This window comes from Bos indicus x Bos taurus, chromosome 19 (assembly GCF_003369695.1).
Source record: "Bos indicus x Bos taurus breed Angus x Brahman F1 hybrid chromosome 19, Bos_hybrid_MaternalHap_v2.0, whole genome shotgun sequence".
NCBI lineage: Eukaryota > Metazoa > Chordata > Mammalia > Artiodactyla > Bovidae > Bos > Bos indicus x Bos taurus.
Genome location: NC_040094.1, coordinates 34,823,946 through 34,842,772, shown reverse-complemented (window position 1 = coordinate 34,842,772; position 18,827 = coordinate 34,823,946). Strand labels below are relative to the sequence as shown.

At 40.8% G+C, this 18,827-nt stretch overlaps 1 protein-coding gene across 2 annotated transcripts in view; it reads right to left on the bottom strand.

Moving 5' to 3' along the window:
* The window catches only part of AKAP10 (A-kinase anchoring protein 10), a 43,402-nt gene that overhangs the window by 15,981 nt on the left and 8,594 nt on the right, over nucleotides 1-18,827 (bottom strand). For both annotated transcript variants that reach the window (XR_003507020.1, XM_027519741.1), the window contains exons 3-9: nucleotides 17,231-17,413; nucleotides 14,993-15,529; nucleotides 7,772-7,870; nucleotides 4,915-4,999; nucleotides 4,066-4,189; nucleotides 2,803-2,939; nucleotides 918-1,062 (exon numbers count right to left, since the gene is read on the bottom strand). Coding sequence is in view for 1 of the 2 variants with exons in the window: in XM_027519741.1 (XP_027375542.1) it covers nucleotides 918-1,062; nucleotides 2,803-2,939; nucleotides 4,066-4,189; nucleotides 4,915-4,999; nucleotides 7,772-7,870; nucleotides 14,993-15,529; nucleotides 17,231-17,413 (1,310 nt within the window). In the remaining variant the exon portion in view is untranslated. The remainder of the gene's footprint in view (nucleotides 1-917; nucleotides 1,063-2,802; nucleotides 2,940-4,065; nucleotides 4,190-4,914; nucleotides 5,000-7,771; nucleotides 7,871-14,992; nucleotides 15,530-17,230; nucleotides 17,414-18,827) is intronic.

Below are 18,827 nucleotides of genomic sequence, written 5' to 3'. Positions count from 1 at the left end.
CGAAGTATTAGTGAAGAAGGCACACGTTGTTCTCCCCATTTACCTACTTGATAGTACTGTATGTACTCTGATACTCTATTTTTCTCTTTTATTATCCAGTAAGTTTACATTCTTTGTATGATATAGATCTTGAAGTTTCCCTGTAAGATTAGACAATGTTTATTTTAATCATGAAAAAATGATCAGCCCTGGACAAGAGCTATCCAGTTTCCCAGCAGCGCCCTGCCACACTCCTGACACTCAGGTTTGAGGGGTGGTCATGCAGCAGTGTAATTAATCCCTTTCCACCTGATGCACCAGCCAGACAGGAGAGGAACCACCTCATGGGCTTATCCTGGGCTCTGTGCCATTCCCAGTAAAAACTGCTCTAGTTCATCAGAGAATAACTGAGGCATAAGTTCCAACTCTTTATCAATAATAAGCAGCTATTAGCACTTACCTTGTAAGTGACACCGATACAAAAAACTAACATTCCAACCCTGTTGGAGGGTTTGGTGAAAAATTTGGATCATCCCTAAGCTAACTTTGCTCAGTACTATCAGTTATCTAAAAGCTATAATACAGTAATAACAGCAGTTAACATTCTTTAACGCTTACGATGTGTCAGGGGCTACGTTACTAGTAAGCACTCTACATGTCTTACCTCACTTTCATCCTCAAAACACTTCTGAGGTTAAGTACCTGTATGAGCCCCACCTCAGAGAGGAGGAAAATGGCATTAAAGGACTTCGGGAGCTGCCTGGGTCCCTCGGCCTATAGGGTTGAGATTAATACACACCAAGCCAGACTCAAAGCCTTTGCTCTTAATCATCATCGCACTATTTCAGTTGTCTACTATTGTGTTTCTCCGCATTTCATTTTCTGACTTACACCAGGAAAAACTTACTATAGTTTAACACTTCTGGGGTTTTGGTTACCTTCTCCATGGTCGTCCAGGCCTGACGTAATGGAGTTGTGAAACAGTTAGGGAGTGGCCCACCTTCCCGGCAGATGTTGGATTCAATTTCTAGTCGCACAACATCGTCGAACCCAAGAGGGTGTGTGGCCTGGAGGGAGAAGTACCTATAGCAGAAAGACGGCCAAAGTCAACCCATATCCCAGCAACCACAGTGCCTTCTGGCACCGACTCCAGAGACCCTCCTACGAGGCTCATGCAGACCTAGGCCTACAGAGCTGGGTGGAGGGCAGCCCTGCAGCAACCTTTCCTCCCACCACATCTGAGCATTCTGCGGCTTCCAGCTCCTCTTTACAACAAAAATACAGAAAGGCTAATGAAACAGGATATTAGGAAAAAAAAGAAAAGCGGAAGAGTAGGAACGGGTAAAGTCAAATTTGGCATAATGACCTTGATAAAACAATAGTGCTGGTGGGCGTCTTCATTTGAAGACGGCTCCCGGTTTGGACTCGGGACCCAGGGCAGACGGCGCCCCTGCGAGGGGTGCACTGTGCTCCGCCAGGTCCTCACTGCGGCCACTCTTCTGCTCCAGCACAGAAAACCCCGCTTTCTCGTTATCAGTATTTTCTTAACAAAAAGTGAGCTTCCTCCCACCTTGCAACAAGTAAGTTGGCAAATATTCCTCCATGCTTTTAATTGTGGGACAAGACATAACAAAAATTTCTTTTGGCCACACTATGTGGCTTGCGGGATCTTAGATCTTAGACCTGGGCTTGAACCTAGGCCCCAGATTCAATCCCTGAAATCGCAGAATTCTAACCACTGGATCATGAGGGAACTACCCCGAATTTCTAAACGTACACATCGGCCATGTTAATGTCCATATAACAATGTTTCTTGTACAGTATTTTCCCACAAATATATTATACTAAAATAAACACTGGACAAACATTAGAACCGCATCCAAGTCCTGTCACTAATCTGTCCTGTGACTTTGAGACATTCATCACCCGTGTGGGCCCTGGTGTTCTCATCAGCAAACTGGGAAAATCAGACCAGACTCTCACCGGGCTATTCATCAGGATCACCAGATGTCTTTACAGAGAAAGATTCCTGGGTCATACTTCAAACCCGCCGAGTCAGAATATCTTCCACCAGAGGGCAGGAAATCTATTTTTGGCAAGTTCCTAGGTGACACTTGCACTGACAGGAGCACGAGCATGCCTGGCACGCGGAAACCCCTGACCCAGATGCTCTCAGCTCTCTGCCAACCCTAAGGTCCCAGTGATTTTTTCTTTACCCTCAAGCTGTCTTCTTAGCAAGTGCTTGTGGATACAAACATCACACTGCTTTTCTTCACAGAAGGAGAAAAGTTGGATGAAAATGAGGAGCAGACACAGTTTCCAATTCCATTCCCTGTCAGACTGTGCTGCCATCTCATCTTCAGGGAAAGCTAATGAAAAAGTGCTCTCTGCTAAGCGGTCAGTCTGGCTGAGTAGCCACTGAGCCCTCTACAATATATTCCTGTTGGTTTCATCTTCTTTCATGTCCCAACCCAAGTTTTCAATCACCCAAAGCGCCAATGAGTCTGCTCATGCCAGTGCCTCCTCCAAGAACATTCTTTCCCACCTTCTTTGGCGACAGAATCCAATTCACTCTTCAGGATGCAATCAAATCTTCCTTCTGTGAAGCCCTCAGTGACCTCCACGCTCCCCACACACCCCGCTTTCCCACCAGCACCTTGTGTTCTAGGAACCCCCACTTTGCACACACCAGTAAGCAGCTCCTCCGTGGCTCCCTGCGAGCTCCCTGATGGCAGAGACCCAGATGACCCACCTTTACTACCCAAGAGCACATGAAACGCTCAGTATCTGCTAAGTGCCGAAGTCCTCCACCAACTGACTCACTTGTCGTATAAGATCATGGCGTCATTCTGCGCCTCCTGTCCGTCATACTGCCCTTTTTTGGCAGCGAGCTGAGACTGGAAGTTGTCTGCTGCCAACCAGAATTGTAGGATATTCACTGCATCCTCTTTCTCCATGTACTGGGAAGTAAACATACAAAAGAGGAAAATCAGACTGAAAATCTGTAAACAGATTTCTCTCACCATTTCTCATCTATATATAAACACCAACTATTAAAATACAGGACACCAAGAGAAGAAATCCCCACAAAACCACCCACTCCCCAAAGATCCACTTGCTCAGTTAATGCCAGTCAGCAACTTACAGTCATTTGAGATGGAAAAATATTAAAATATTGTTTTAGGGGGGAAAAAAACCAAGAAACAAACCCCCCCGCCAATCAAAACAAACAAACAACTCTAAGCAACAACAGAAACTCTACCACCACACAGCTGAAAGCAAATTTCAGTGAACAGGAGTTAAAATTAAAGGTGGATTAGTGGTTCCTTGCTGCCAAGCATACAAAAAATAAACCAATTGGACCCAATCTCGAACACCTGATTGTTTCCACCATTCCACGCAGCCACAGCAACCTGAACAAATGCTCAATTAAACTTAAGGTAAAGAGAGGGGGTGAGAACTTGAATCAGCTAAGTAACTGTACCCTGGTGAGGAGGTAGGATGCAGGTATGGGTCTAAGTGACCACTCTGTGAGACTAGGAACCCTCTACCCCGACTTCAAAGTCACTTGCTTTGCAACAATTTCATTAGCTGAAGCCTAACGCACCCCATCACACTAAACTGCATGCCTCAAGGAGATGAGTTTACTCACTGCTCCTTGCAAATGCTTCGCTGGGTAATCCTATCACATGGCTCAAGTAAAATGATGACACAGCAGAAAAAAATTCACTACTTTCCCTTCTCTCTTCTTAAGTCTGGTCTGCAAACATTTATGCATTGAAATCAAGTATCAAATTCTGTGGTTTTAAAACAGCTCTAAGTAGTTAAAAATCTGCATTCTTTTATAAGCAGTTTAATTAGGTTTTTCAAAATTATAGTTATTTTACACTGAATTTTCAAGTTCTCTTTAATGCCATTCAAGTATTCTTGCCATTAGATACAACACAGTAATTGAGGTATTTAAACCCAACTGATGTGTTTACAAATAACTTGTCTCCTCTATGTTAGTTTCCACAGGCAGGGCCCCAGCATTTACAGCTTAGAGGCTGGAATCTAACAGAGTGTGAAAGGAAATGCAGAATTTACCTCTGAGAAATAAAAGAGGGCTGACTCACAGAAGAGAATGTCAGCCAGGTAAACAGTTCCACTGGTCAGCACTTCAATCTGGTATTTACAGAAATGGTGACTTCGTAGAAACTCACTAAAGTGCCTGCATGTGGACAAAAAGGTAAAATTTGAGGGACCAACCGAGGAAAGAGCTCTGCTGGGAAGCACACACTCTTTCCGCGCTGTGCCCGCTGTGCCTCACAGCCTGGGTCAGCACACCCTCCCTTCCCACGGTGTCTCCCTGACTCCTCTCCCTGCAGCAACCTCTCCCCTCTCTTACTGGCTTGCAGCTCCCCTCTAGCATTGAACACATGCTACCTCCTACTGCAGTAACCAAGCAACATGCCCTGTTACTCTCAGGCTGTAATCTCCTTCAGCAGGTACTACAGCTAACTGTGCGCAGCACCCTTTCCACAAATCTTAAATGAAAGAATGAATACGGAGATTTTTTTGAGGGCATGTGGATTTAGTGCTACGGCATCCATTAAGGTTACAGCATGTACTAACAATCAGGATATCCACCTGAAGACACATGTTGTTTAAGCAGATACACTACAGTCACAATCTCCCCCAGTGACTTCAGAATTAAAAACAAATTCTTTTAACTTAAGAAATATCAAAATTAAAAATACAAATCTGTTTTACTTTTACTAGGACTTACATAATTTGTATTTAAAAGAAACCATTGCCCAAGATAGTTTGAGAGGATGCCTATAAGATCCTGTAAACATTCAAAGTATTTAAACCCTCAAAGATAACTTGGTTTTCTCCTGAGACTGAACCGAAATTCCCAAGACCATAGAATGTGGGTGTGTGAAACCGACGTACTCGTGCTCCATTGCACTGAAGACTATGGACTGTGCAGAAACGAAACAGTTGGGATCCACCTGCCCGTCTTCTCCACAAATCTTTGCTGTAAAAGAAATGGTAAATAACTTTTTCTCTAAATCCAAACTATACACATCTGCAAATCAAAGCAGGCAATAACTGTAAAGGCATCAAGATTAGCAGGTTTTAATGCAATTAAAAGAAAATACAGGTAAACAGCTGATCATGAGGTAAGGAATGTCTTTCTAAGCATACATGCAAAAGCAAAAATCAAAAGATTCAATATGAAATTAATTTCTTTAAAACACTCCTAAAACAAAAGGGCAGACTGAGAGAAAAGAGTTGCAGCATATATGACAGTTTAAGAATGATAGATTATTTTCATTCATGTATTAAGAGCTCTTACAAACTTACAAGAAAGTCTCAAAAGAAAAATGAACAAAGGACAGGAAAAGAAAATTCACTGAAGGACAAATATAAAATGGCCAATTAAAAACATATTCATGCTCACTAGTAACCATGGAAATATAATAATGGATTACAATAATGAAGCACATCACCTTTTGTCTAGTAAACTGGCACAAAATCGTTTTAACAATCCATTTGCTTAACTGTTTAATGATACACACACTTGAGCACGGACATGGGAAAACTGACCCTTGTGTTAGTGGGCATATAAACTGATGTATTTAACTGGGCATATAAACTGGCAGTTTCTAGCACAAGCTTTAAAAATGAACATATCCCCATTCCTCAAAATATGAACATACCCTTTCAATCAGCAATTCTATTTCTAGGATGGTAACCTAAGGAACTATAGATTTATGAAAAATAGTTACCTCTTTATCAAAAGCTCTCTCCTTTTCTCAGCTACCCCAGACAGGTTAGTTATCAATTGGTACAAACACCTAAAGGAATTGCTAGCGAACGATTTCCAACATTCTAATCTGTTCAGACACCTAACAGTTATCATTAGGCACAGGTGGTCTTGGGAAGTCTAGAAGATGGTAGCAACAAATTTTCACATAGAAACAACATAGAAAACCCCAAATTCCATGACGACACTTGGAATGAAACTGGTTGAAAATTCCAAAATACAAGCAGATGGGGACAAGCCACCAACAGCCACAAGGCCCGTGTGTTACAGGCGTCTGTGTGGGAGAGGAAAAGGGAAACACATGGACAGCACCTGTTAGCCTGACACAGACAGAAGGAATGCACTGGGAGTGGGGCGACTGACAGAAGCAGCTTAGCTGAGACCGGGAGGGGATCTGCTATTCCCAAATAATGAGTAAAGACCCAGAGAGCCCCACGCTGGGAAGAACCTGCTTGGAGAGGAATAACAGGCTATACTTCATAAATCAAAACACTTAATTTTTGCAATCAAAAACTCAAAACTGAGTAATGGGACTTAATAGGAATATCAGTTTAGTTCAGTTCAAACGCTCAGTCTTGTCCAACTCTTTGCGACCCTATGTATCGCAGCATGCCAGGCCTCCCTGTCCATCACCAACTCCCTGAGTTCACTCAGACTCACGTCCATTGAGTCAGTGATGCCATCCAGCCATCTTATCCTCTGTCGTCCCCTTCTCCTCCTGCCCCCAATCCCTCCCAACATCAGAGTCTTTTCCAATGAGTCAACTCTTCGCAGGAGGTGGCCAAAGTATTGAAGTTTCAGCTTCATCATCATTCCTTCCAAAGAAATCCCAGGGCTGATCTTCAGAATGGACTGGTTGGATCTCCCTGCAGTCCAAGGGACTCTCAAGAGTCTTCTCCAACACCACAGTTTAAAAGCACTTCGGCGCTCAGCTTTCTTCACAGTCCAACTCTCACATCCATACATGACCACTGGAAAAACCATAGCCTTGACTAGACGGACCTTTGTTGGCAAAGTAATATCTCTGCTTTTGAATATGCTATCTAGGTTGGTCATAACTTTTCTTCCAAGGAGTAAGCAACTTTTAATTTCATGGCTGCAGTCACCATCTGCAGTGATTTTGGAGCCCAAAAATATTATTTGCAACCCCGTGAATCACAGCACGCCAGGCCTGACACTGTTTCCACTCTTTCCCCATCTATTTCCCATGAAGTGATGGGACCACATGCCATGATCTTCGTTTTCTGATAATAAATATCTATTCAATGTATAATGAACCACTTCTATCTGTGACTATAGGCATACGAGGTCTTTCTGATACAACATAGTAAAAGCTTTCAAAACATTTAAAAAATTACGACAGAAAAATTTATATACCTATGCATGATGGAAAAAAGAAACAATTTTCAGAAGTGCTGTTTGTTTGCCCTTACTACTGTGAAGCACTTTGATTTTTCTAGTCTTTTTTTGCAAGGGAGGTGGGGATGGTGGCGAAGACCTAAGAGGAGACTGGTCCTAATCTGCAGCATGAAAAACACTGCCAAATAGCCTACCAGGTAGGGTCTGGTTTCAAAGCCTAACTCTGCCATGTCTGAGCCTTATCGAGGGCAAATGTTATAGACAGCAGGTGTGCACTGGGAGCTGTTACCTTCTCTGTGGTTCCTCACTTATAAAATAATAACTGTATTTACGCTAAAACGTTCTTTAGAAGATTATATGAGTTTGTCCAGGGGAAGTGCTTAGAATATTGTCTGGGACACAGTAAGTACTCAAGTAAACATGTGCTACTATTTTTCAAGTCAAAAACTAATAATAATGAATAAGAGGGAAACTTTTTAAGTGAGCAACAGTCAGATATAATAAAGTACACTGAAAACAAGACACGGAAGGGAGATGCTGAATTTCATATTCATGAAGAATTCTCTTAATAACCAAAAAGAGGCTTTCTTTTTTTTGGCCATAGCTTCAAGCACTGCTTACCTATGATGTCATTTCTCATTGCTTCTGTAATTGGTATCGGTTTAGCAGCATCTGGAGATATGTATTTGGTAAAAGTATTCACTGCATCTTGCTCTATACCTGCAAGGGAAGACAGGGACAATTTCAAAACCAAAAAGCAACTTGCACCAGTAACAGAACATATTCACCAACAGCAGGGCTTTGCTGTGGACCCAAGCACACACACAAATACAGAGATAGTTTATTACAAATAAATATATTTATAAATAAACTTAGGACAAAACAAGCCTCTATCACAAAGTTGCTTTTACACCCTTTGGTTGGTGGAGCAGAGGAGTTATGAGGAAGCCCCCTGCCCTCCCCACAGCTAACAAGCTCACAAGAAACAGCAAATACTTATTCTCACACACCCTCTTTCCGTATCTCCTCTCCAAAGTTGGAACCTGAAGGATTTACACAGCGAGGGCTCAAGTTATTTACAAATCCATGTTGAAAATATTTTACCAAATTTCACATTCACGAATACATTCATCTGACCTTCAACAACCCTGGAAGGTTAAAATAGTGAATCTCAAACTTTCTGTCTTGGGACTTTGAAATCTTAAAAATTACTGAGCTTCCATTTATCTGAGTTTTACCTATAGATAGTAAGGTATTGAAAATTAAGATGAAAAATTATCCAGTTTAAATGAACAATATTAAATCTGTTAAAAGTTAACATAAACACCATTTTTTAAAAATAACTATTTTCCAAACTGAAAAAATAAGAGGATGCCATTTTACATTTTTGCAACTCTATTTTTCTTGATAGAAAACTGTTAAGATTCTTATATCTGCTTTGGCATTCAATCTGTTGTGCTTTTTTATTTGGGTCAAATATATATAGTGCTATCAGGATATGAGAAGAAATGTATGTATATTATATATATTAGTGTATGTGTGTATATATACACAGTGTGTGTGTGTGTGTGTGTGTGTGTGTGTGTGTGTTGTTGTTGTATTAGTTGTGCAGTTATGACCCTATGGACTGTAGCCTGCCAGGCTCCTCTGTCCACGGGATTCTACAGGCAAGAATAGTGGAGTAGGTTGCTACTTCTTTCTCCAGGGGATCATCCCAATCCAGGTCTCCTGCATTGCAGGCAGATGCTTTACCATCCAAGCCACAAGGGAAGCCTACGTGTATACATGTGTGTATGTACAGTTTCTGTCCTGGTTCCTGGCACAGAGTTCCTAAAACCCTTGCAGCTTCCTGAGTTACAGTAGGGCCAGAGGAGCATCATTTGTTAATCATAATAAAGCTCTTTCAAGCACAGGAAAAGTTTATGGACACCAAGTGACTTGTGCAGAGGGAGCTGGTTGCCAGAGAAGGAACCAGAACTCCAGCCCCACTCTCCAACCTCCAGGGAGGGTGGAGGGGGTTGTGGACCATCAAGCCAATCACCAACAGCTAATGATTTAATCAATCGTGCCTACGTGATGACACCATAAAACCCTAAATGAAGCAGCTCAGAGAGCTTCTGGGTTCATGAATGTGTCCATGTGCCAGAGGGGAGATCGCCCCAACCCCACAGAGACAGAAGCTCCTGCACTTGGGATCCTTCTGGACTTCACCCCGTGGACCTCTTCATCTGGAAGCTCATTTCCCTCCTTTATAATATCCTTTTACATCACTAAACATATATAACGTGTTTCCCTAAGTTCTTTGAGCCTTGACAGCAAATTACCGAAAGAGGAAGAGGTAGTGGGAATCTGACCTGCAACCCATGACCGGCATCTGAAGTGGGGGACACTGCTGTGCAACTGAGCCTTTAACCTGCAGGGTCAGTACTAATTCCAGGTAGTGCGAGAATGAACACTAGGTTACAATCCAATGAGACGGGAGAACTGCTTAATTTTGGACAGACATTGCTTTGCTCTGAACAGATAAATGGTTTTCTTTATATCAAGAATATCTGGCCTCAGAGCTGTGAAAAGGAGTATTTTAATAGCTTTCTGAAATAACTGTGGTTATATTCTTCTTTGATCCTCCTTTTGCATACTCAGTCATAACCCCAAGGACTGTGGCCCACCAGGCTCTTCTGTCCATGGGATTTTCCAGGCAAGAATACTGGGTGGGTTGCCATTTCCTCCTTCAGAGGGATCTTCTGGACTCAGGGATTGAACCCATGTCTCCTGTATTGGCAGGCAGATTCTTTACCACTGCGCCACCTGGGAAGCATTCTTCTTTGATACTATATCCAAAACTTGAAAAGTGGTAGTTTCTTAAAAGTTAATCAGAATGTAGAATCAGAAACCAAATTAATAAACTGGTTATAATCTGTTACATTAGAATCTACTGGTCTATGTACCATGTTTAACGAGTTTTTTTTAACTAATGAGTGCTTTTATAGTCTCATGTATTTTCAAATATTTAAAAAAATATTGGTTCACTAACTTATGAAGATCTTACAAATGTTGATAAATTGCATCATATAGTATAAAAAAAGAAATCACATCATTAATATCACCAATGATCTTTTCAGAACACTCTTTAAACCTGTCAAAGCATGTGGTAGTGAACGGAAGTTTTCCAAATTCGAAGTTTCACTTGAAAACTTACATTTTATCACTGGGCAACAACACTGCCAGCTGTTTTCCATGAAATGACAACTCATTTTACATGGCCAGAATTACTAATAACAAAACTGGACAAAAGCAGTGTAAGAAGACTATAGACCAATATCCATCATAAACACAGGTGCAGAAATGCTCGACAAAATATTAGAAAATCAAGTCCAGCAGCATAAACAGACTGATACACCACAAGCAAATGAGGCTTACTCTGGGAATGCACGCTTATTCAGTATTTTTTTTTTTAATCGATATAATCCCTCAGACAAAAGAAGGAAAACCACATGGTCATATTAAATGACAGAAAAAACATTTGAGAAAATTCAACACCATTCATGATTTAAACAATTATCTGTAATCTTTTAAACAACTCTCAGTAAACTTTGAAGAGAAGGGCGCTTTATCAACCTGATAAAGGGCATTTACAAAATCCCATAGCTAACCTCACACTTTATGATGAAAGCCTGAGTGCTTTCTAAGATCAGGGAGAAGACAAGAATCTCAGGCAATCTACACAAAAGCTCTAAAAAATAACGAGTGAGTAAATTAAGGCCACAGAACAGAAGGTCAACATATAAAAGTCAATCATATTTCTATATACTAGCAATAAAAAAACTATAGAAACAAAAACTTTCTAAACATACTATTTGTAATAGTACCAGAAAAGAGGGAATAACAAAACATTAAGGATCTGTACATTGAAAACCATACAATGCAAAAGAGAGCAATCAAAGAGGTAGGTAAATGGAGCAGATTCAATCTACGGCGTTTAAGACTCAATACAGTTAAAAACGTAAATTCTCTCCAAACGGACTACAATGACTACTACTACTTCAGTCGTGTCCGACTCTGTGCGACCCCATAGATGGCAGCCCACCAGGCTCCCCTGTCCCTGGGATTCTCCAGGCAAGAACACTGGAGTGGGTTGCCATTTCCTTCTCCAATGCATGAAAGTGGAAAGTGAAAGTGAAGTCACTCAGTCATGTCCGACTCTTAGCGACCCCATGGACTGCAGCCTACCAGGCTCCTCCACCCACGGGATTTTCCGGGCAACAGTACTAGAGTGGGGTGCCATTGCCTTCTCCCAACGGACCCATAGGTTGAATGCAATTCCAATAAAAATCTCAGCAGGTGTAAAGTTAAGTAGTTTATTTGATGTTTCTCTTGTTTCTTGAGGTAGGCTTCTATTGCTATGAACCTCCCTCTTAGCACTGCTTTTACTGAATCCCATAGGTTTTGGGTTGTTGTGTTTTCATTTTCATTTGTTTCTATGCATATTTTGATTTCCTGTTTGATTTCTTCTGTGATCTGCTGGTTATTCAGAAGCGTGCTGTTTAGCCTCCATGTGTTTGTGTTTTTTATAGTTTTTTCCCTGTAGCTGACATCAAATCTTACCGCATTGTGAGTGAAAGAGAAACACCAATACAGTATATTAATGCATACATATGGAATTTGAAAGATGGTAATGATGATCCTATATGTAAGGCAGCAAAAGAGACACAGATGTAGGAACAGACTTTTGGACTATGTGGGAGAAGGCGAGGGTGGGATGCTATGAGAGAATAGCATTTAAACATGTATATCACCATATGTAAAATAGATGACCATTGCAAGTTTGATACATGAAGCAGAGCACTCAAAGCCGGTGCTCTGGGACAACCCAGAGGGATGGGGTGGGGAGCGGGGTGGGAGGGGGGTTCAGGACAGGGGAACATTATGTGCACCCATGGCTGATTCATGTTGATGTATGGCCAAAACCACAATATTATAATTACCCTCCAATTAATTAATTAAAATCTCAGCAGGGTTTCTTGTAGACATAGACAAGCTTATTCTAAAATTTATATAAAACATACAAGAACCTAGAACAGAAAAAACAAGTTTGAAAAAGAACAAACTTGGAGGACTCAAACTACCCAATTTTAAGACTCACTACAAAGCTACACCACTTTAATTCCCCAGCAGCATGTGAGACAACCATGTTCATGATGCTGTTCATGATGCTATTCATATCAACTATAAGCTATGAAAAGCTTACACCCCTTCAGGTCAACTTCTGTTCATTTAAAAAATAACTTGTGATAGGCAAAGCTTTCTGGATTTCTCGACTGCAGATAAGGAACTGTGGACTGTAGGAGCCAGTCCAAATCAAGATGGGCAAAAGCACAAGAGAGAGAGGACATTTACCCGAGAAAGCCCTCCACCCCCATGAGACACGAGGCTTGCACTTTCAAGGGCAGCTGCCCGGGACCCAAACAGGGTAGAAATTAGACCCAAACCAGGCAGAAGGCCCTAAGAGTGTACAGTCCATGGTGTCTCAAAGAGCTGGACAAGACTGAGCGACACACACAGACACAAGGCCCTAAGAGGGCAGGGCCTGAAACACACACACACACAGACACACACACACGGAAGGCCCTAAGAGGCAGGGCCTGAAGAAACCAAATACACACACAAAAGGCCCTAAGAGGGCGTGCGCGTGTGTGTGCACGCGCACACACACACACACACACACACGGCCGTTAAGAGGGCAGGAGGCCCTAAGAGGGCAGACACATACACATACACACAGCCCTAAGAAGGAAGAGACACACACACACACACACACACACACACAGCCCTAAGAGGGCAGACACACACACACACACACACAGCCCTAAGAGGGAAGACACACACACACACACAGCCCTAAGAGGGAAGACACACACACACACACATACACACACACAGCCTTAAGAGGGCAGACACACACACACACACACAGCCCTAAGAGGGCAGGAACACACCCGACCCCAAGACAGAAACGTAGACACACACCCCCACCCGTCCCCCCGCAAGATAGAAACTTAGTTTTCAGTGGTACCAGGGTAGCAATGAAGCGGGTCCTGGATGCTTGGCAAAAGCAAATGCAAAAACACTCACAAAGAACCCAATCTAATTAGAGTCCCTGAAGAATTACCAAAGATAAAATTCAAAGACATATCTATTCACAGCCAAAACCCACTAAAACCACAGCCTACCAGAAGTGTGAACTTGCAGAAACAAACCCTGAATCAGATATACAAAAGCTGTAGGCACTGGGGTTATGAGATACTGAATACATGTTTAATAAATTTAAATAAATAAAAAATGGGGTCAAAAGTAGGACAGAGGGATAAAGGAACAAGAAACTAAAAAATGACCAGGCAAACCTGAAGAAAAATATTTCTAGAAATGGAAGAATTTGCTAACTTTTAGATTAAAATAACACTTTAAAAGACTGATTCAATAGCAGTTTAGATCCATTTTAAGAATCAATGAACTAAAAGATCTGAAGATGTTACTACCAATCTGAAAAAGCTACATACTACACGATTCTATGTGACATTCCAGAAAATGCAAAACTATGGAAACAGGAAAAAGATTAGTGGTGGCCAGAGTGAAATGAGTGGGTATATAGAGATAAACTGGTAGAGCACACAGGTTTTTAGGGCAGTGAAAATGCTCTGCCTGGTATCACAATGGTGGTTACAAGTGGTTATACACTTTCCCAAATTCACAGAACATGTAACACCAGGCGTGAACCTGAAAGTAAACTTTAGGTAATTATGATGCCCCCAGGTAAGTTCACTGGTTGTAACAAGTGTTTCCCTCTGGTGGGGATGTTGATAGTGGGGAAGGCGATGCATGTTCAGGGGGCAAAGGGTGTACAGGAAACACCTGTAGCTTCCCCTCAATTTTGCTGTGAACCTTAAAAAAAAAAAAAACTGCCTTAATAAAGGCTTAGTAGGAAAAAAAAAAGAAAAAAGCACACAAGGAAAAATAAAAAAAGGAATGTAGACTTGGACCTTTGAAAAACAAAGAGAAGAGAAAAGAGAAGATCATGAGCATGGGTTGGAAGCTGTCTAATCAGAATTTCAGATAACTGAAAAATGAAGTGTGTAGCTTTCAAGCTAATAGAGAAGAAAAAGGAAAAGAGGAGCCGCAGTCCAGACTCCAAGACTTGAAGCGCAGGTCCTGCCTGATGTATGACCTGGCAGGCTCCTCGACCTTCCCAAGCCATGGCTTCCTCACATGTAAAACGGGGTGACTGCCTACCTCACAGGGCTGCTGTGACTACTCCGTGAAATTGAAGTACAGCCCCTGACACAGAACCCGATTAATGCTGCCTGCTGTCAATTAACAAATAACTTTACCTGAAAAGTTCAGTAAAAGAGCAAGAAAACTAAGACTGAGGCTGACATTAGCCTTTCTGGATAAGGATTTGATTTCAAAATCTGTGATGACCTTGGCCCCTTCTTCATTTGTAATTCTTATTTTTTTTTCTTAGGGGGTCGGCCCTTCTGTTCTTTTTTCATACACAATCCTATTCTAAAACTCCCAAATTTGGGAGAAAGTTACTCTAACCCTTTTAATCCCCATTCAAGTTCCACTTTGTAAGTAGATTTTAAAAAATATATTTATTTTTATCTATTTGGCTGCAACAGATCTTATTGTGGCATGTGAAATCTTTAGCTCCTCAACCAGGGATCGGACCCAGGCCCCCTGCATTTGGTTTCTGCAATCTTAGCCACTGGACCACCAGGGAAGCCCATAAATAGATTGTAAAAACAAACAAAAACAGGATAAAGAGAGACAACACCACACACTTACTTTTCATTAATTTTCCTGATAATTCCTTCAGTGGAGAAGATGGACTACTTCTACTGGCTACCATGAGCCTGGAGGACTCCTGGGTTTCCAGGGAGCCCCAGTGAGTTCCTGTCCTGGCTGTCTCCAGGTGGAGCAAATGGGCACTGTCACTCTCCTGGGAAAGCAAGTGGTTCTGGGAGTTGCTAGTTCTATTATTTAAGTCAATTCCTTCCAGGTGGGCTGAGCCAGAATCCTCCAACCTCCTGTTAAGAGACTCGGTTACAAAAGCTGCTGTGGTTTCGGGCTTTTTAGATGGAGAGACAGGTTCAGCCAATGAGCTCTGCTTCACCGTGTTCAGACTGTGTGCTCTTATTCGGGACCAAGTTGTGGAGTGAAAACTTTCAGCCTCCAACCAAAACTTAACCAAATGCTCCATTCTCCGAAGTTCCATAAATTGAATGAAATAAGGGAGGACCATAGTGTCATGCAAGACTTGCTCAAGGGTCTTTGAAAGACTTGATTTGGCCTCCTGAGTCTGGTAGTCCAGACAAGATCTGCCTAAAAGAAGAAAAGAGTTAGCAGTTCAGTAACAGATAACAACCGCTAAAGCTTATTTAAATTACTAGAAGGGTCTTCGTTACTCGATTAATCCTCTCATCTCTTTTCATGGCAATTCAAATCATGTAAATTGTTAAGGGAAAAAAATCTTATGATACAGGTTCCAAAGGAAAAAAAGACCAATAAAAATATCTTAAAAGTTCAATCTCATTAAAAATCTCAGAAAAGCAAATTAATACATACCATTTGTGGCTATCAAACTGAAAGATGGGTTTAAAAAAAAGAACAAGAACTAACAAAGGCATAGCAAAACAGATGATGAAAAATGTAAAATGACAAAATCTTTTTGGAGGATTCAGTAACAGACAGCAAAGCCTTAGCCATCAGGGTCATTTTCAATCCAGTAACTCTTTCTAGAACCTTATCCTGAGGAAAAATTGTGGATATAGCTAGAAAGTTATTATGAACTCTTAGCCTTATTTATAACAGAATAGTTAGATCTGGGATTTTATCTTGAAAAATAAAACCAAACTTAATAAAACAAAGTTTATTTCACATTTAACTAAATTTAGGTTATGACTATAAACACAAGCTAATTATTAGAAGAAAGAAAAAACTAAGAAAATATTAACTTTCACAGCACGACACAGAGAGACTCATTTTTATAAAATTAACTGAGGGCCTCATCCGCTTTTCAAAAGGGCTTTTCTTCACCGGTTGTTGTTTCTTCTGAAGCACTTCATGTACCACCCCTGCTGACTGTCCTGACTGCAGTGTTAACCAGTCCACTGTTGTCAACACCTCTTTAATGAACTTCAGGGAACCTCGAGCCTCTTGGAGAAGGAAATGGCAACCCACTCCAGTATTCTTGCCTGGAGAATTCCATGGACAGAGAAGCCTGGCGGGCTGCAGTCCGCGGGGTCACAGAGTCGGACACGACTGAGCAACTAACATACACATGCCCAGTCTCCTCTGCGGTATCAAGATCACACTAAGACACTGACACAATTCATCCGTCTTATCCAGACTTCCCCAGTTTCACCAGTACCCACTGTATGTGCATTTAGTTCTCCGTGTTTCTATCATGCGAGTAGACTTGTATAAACATTAAGACAGAGAACAGCTCCAGTGACGCAAGGATCCCTTCGTGAGGCCTTTTATAACCAGCTGCCATCCCTAACCATTGGCCAACACTCATCTACCTGTTCTTCATGTCCATCATTTTGTCATTTCAAGAACTGTCTCAAATATATTGTCTCTCAATATATATTGTCTCTCAATATAATTCCCTTGAGATTCATCCAAGCTGCTATGTGTAAACAGGAGCGGCTATTTCTCTGCATCTACATTAACATTCCAATTATCAAGCTTTAAATATTTGCTAACGTGTTGGGAGAACATAAACTCATTATTTTAATTCGCACTGCACTCAGTATTAGTGCAGTGAGGCATCCTTTTCACACATTCAGTGGCCAAATGTATTTCTTCTTCTGGAAATGGCCCATTATTCTAATGGGCATGTTTTTTATATTTACAGAAGGACAATATGGAGCCATCCATTACACTAGCTGTTAATCCAGTTTAAACATTTTATTTCAAAGCCCCAGCCAATGATACGGGTCAGTATCCTCTGGCAGGAACTTCACACTTTATACTCAAATCCCTTTTCCTAGAAGTTAACAAAAACTGAGAGTCACTCACCCAGGTCCCCAAAGTGAGCGGCCTCCATGTGGCTGGGCTGTTTCTTAAGTGTTGCGGTCCTGCTACTTGAAAAGGAGTCCATGTTGGCAGAAATGGCATTGATTGCAACGTGACTTGGTCCTGCAGCCTCCAGCAAGGCATGATTTTTAGTGCTTTTTTGTGGGGAATGTACGGATATTGAAGCTATAATTTTTCAAAAAATTGTTAAAAATTAAACACAATTTGATAGTCTAAAACTGTCTCCTAAAAGGGCTTTAAGGAACTTTAAAAATTAGATTTTGTAACACCTCTCTTGAGTAAGCATATACACTCAACAAAAAATTCTTATGGAACAATATTGTAAAGTAATTAACCTCCAATTAAAATAAATTTATATTTTAAAAAATTATTACGGAAAAGGTCAATTAACCAAGCAGCAGAAAACTGGAAAGAAATTCCCTATTACTTATATATAACTCTCAAAATACTGTGCCAAAAGTAGAACTTAGAAGAGAGATCTTTCTTTGAGAAAGTTCTTTTTGAGAACCTCTAGTGTACCAAAGGCAGCAAACATCCCGAAATATGGACCCTTTTCAATTTCTTAATCCTAGCATGCTGGCAAGTGACAAATTCCAAAAAAAAATTTTAGATTATCAAAAGAATTAGAACAATACTCTTCAGTATTGCTTATTTTATTTTTTAACTGAGTAACACAATTCTGTTTATTTTACTTTTTACTTTTTAACTGAGTAACAAAATATAGAACAGTCTTTTGGACTCTGGGGGAGGGGGGGATGATTTGGGAGAATGGTATTAAAACATATATAATATCATATAAGAAACAAATCGCCAGTCCAGGTTCGATGCCGGATACAGGATGCTTAGGGCTGGTGCACTGGGATGACCCAGAGGGATGGTATGGGGAGGGAGGTGGGAGGGGTGTTCAGGATGGGGAACACGTGTATACCCGTGGTGGATGCATGTTGATGTATGGCAAAACCAATACAATATTGTAAAGTAAAAAAAAAAAGAAAAGAAACAAAAAAAAGTATGCTTATTTTACTTTTTAACTGAGTAACAAAATTTCACCATCTAATAAAAACTGATCAAAGTTCAAGCTGCTTAAAGATAAAGCACACTTAAAAATTCACAAAATATATTTTCTTTAAAGAAATATTAATATCCTGTTGACTTCAGGATAAAGAGGAACTCATCAAATTCACATGGTCAAAGTAACCCTATGAATTCATTGCTACAGCTGAATTAAATTCCACTCATCCCACTTATTCCACACAAATATCAAAAGACTCTCATGAAAGGTCTTTAAGAGGTTTTGGTTTATTGCACTGAACCAACACGGAATCCACCTGACTTTAAATTATCAGAAACAAGCAGAAAATAAGGGTGTGAGGTACCCTACTTATTCCCTAATCTACAAATCTCTTGTTATAATCAGTGTCCCTCTCACAAATTAAGCATGTGGAGTTAATACTCAATGCTAGCCACACAACACGCAAACATTTAAAAGAAAAATCTAAAGAATAGCAATCTACAGTATTTGTGTAAATAAATTACATCTATGAAAATTCCATGGACATGGACGTAATTTTCATTACAA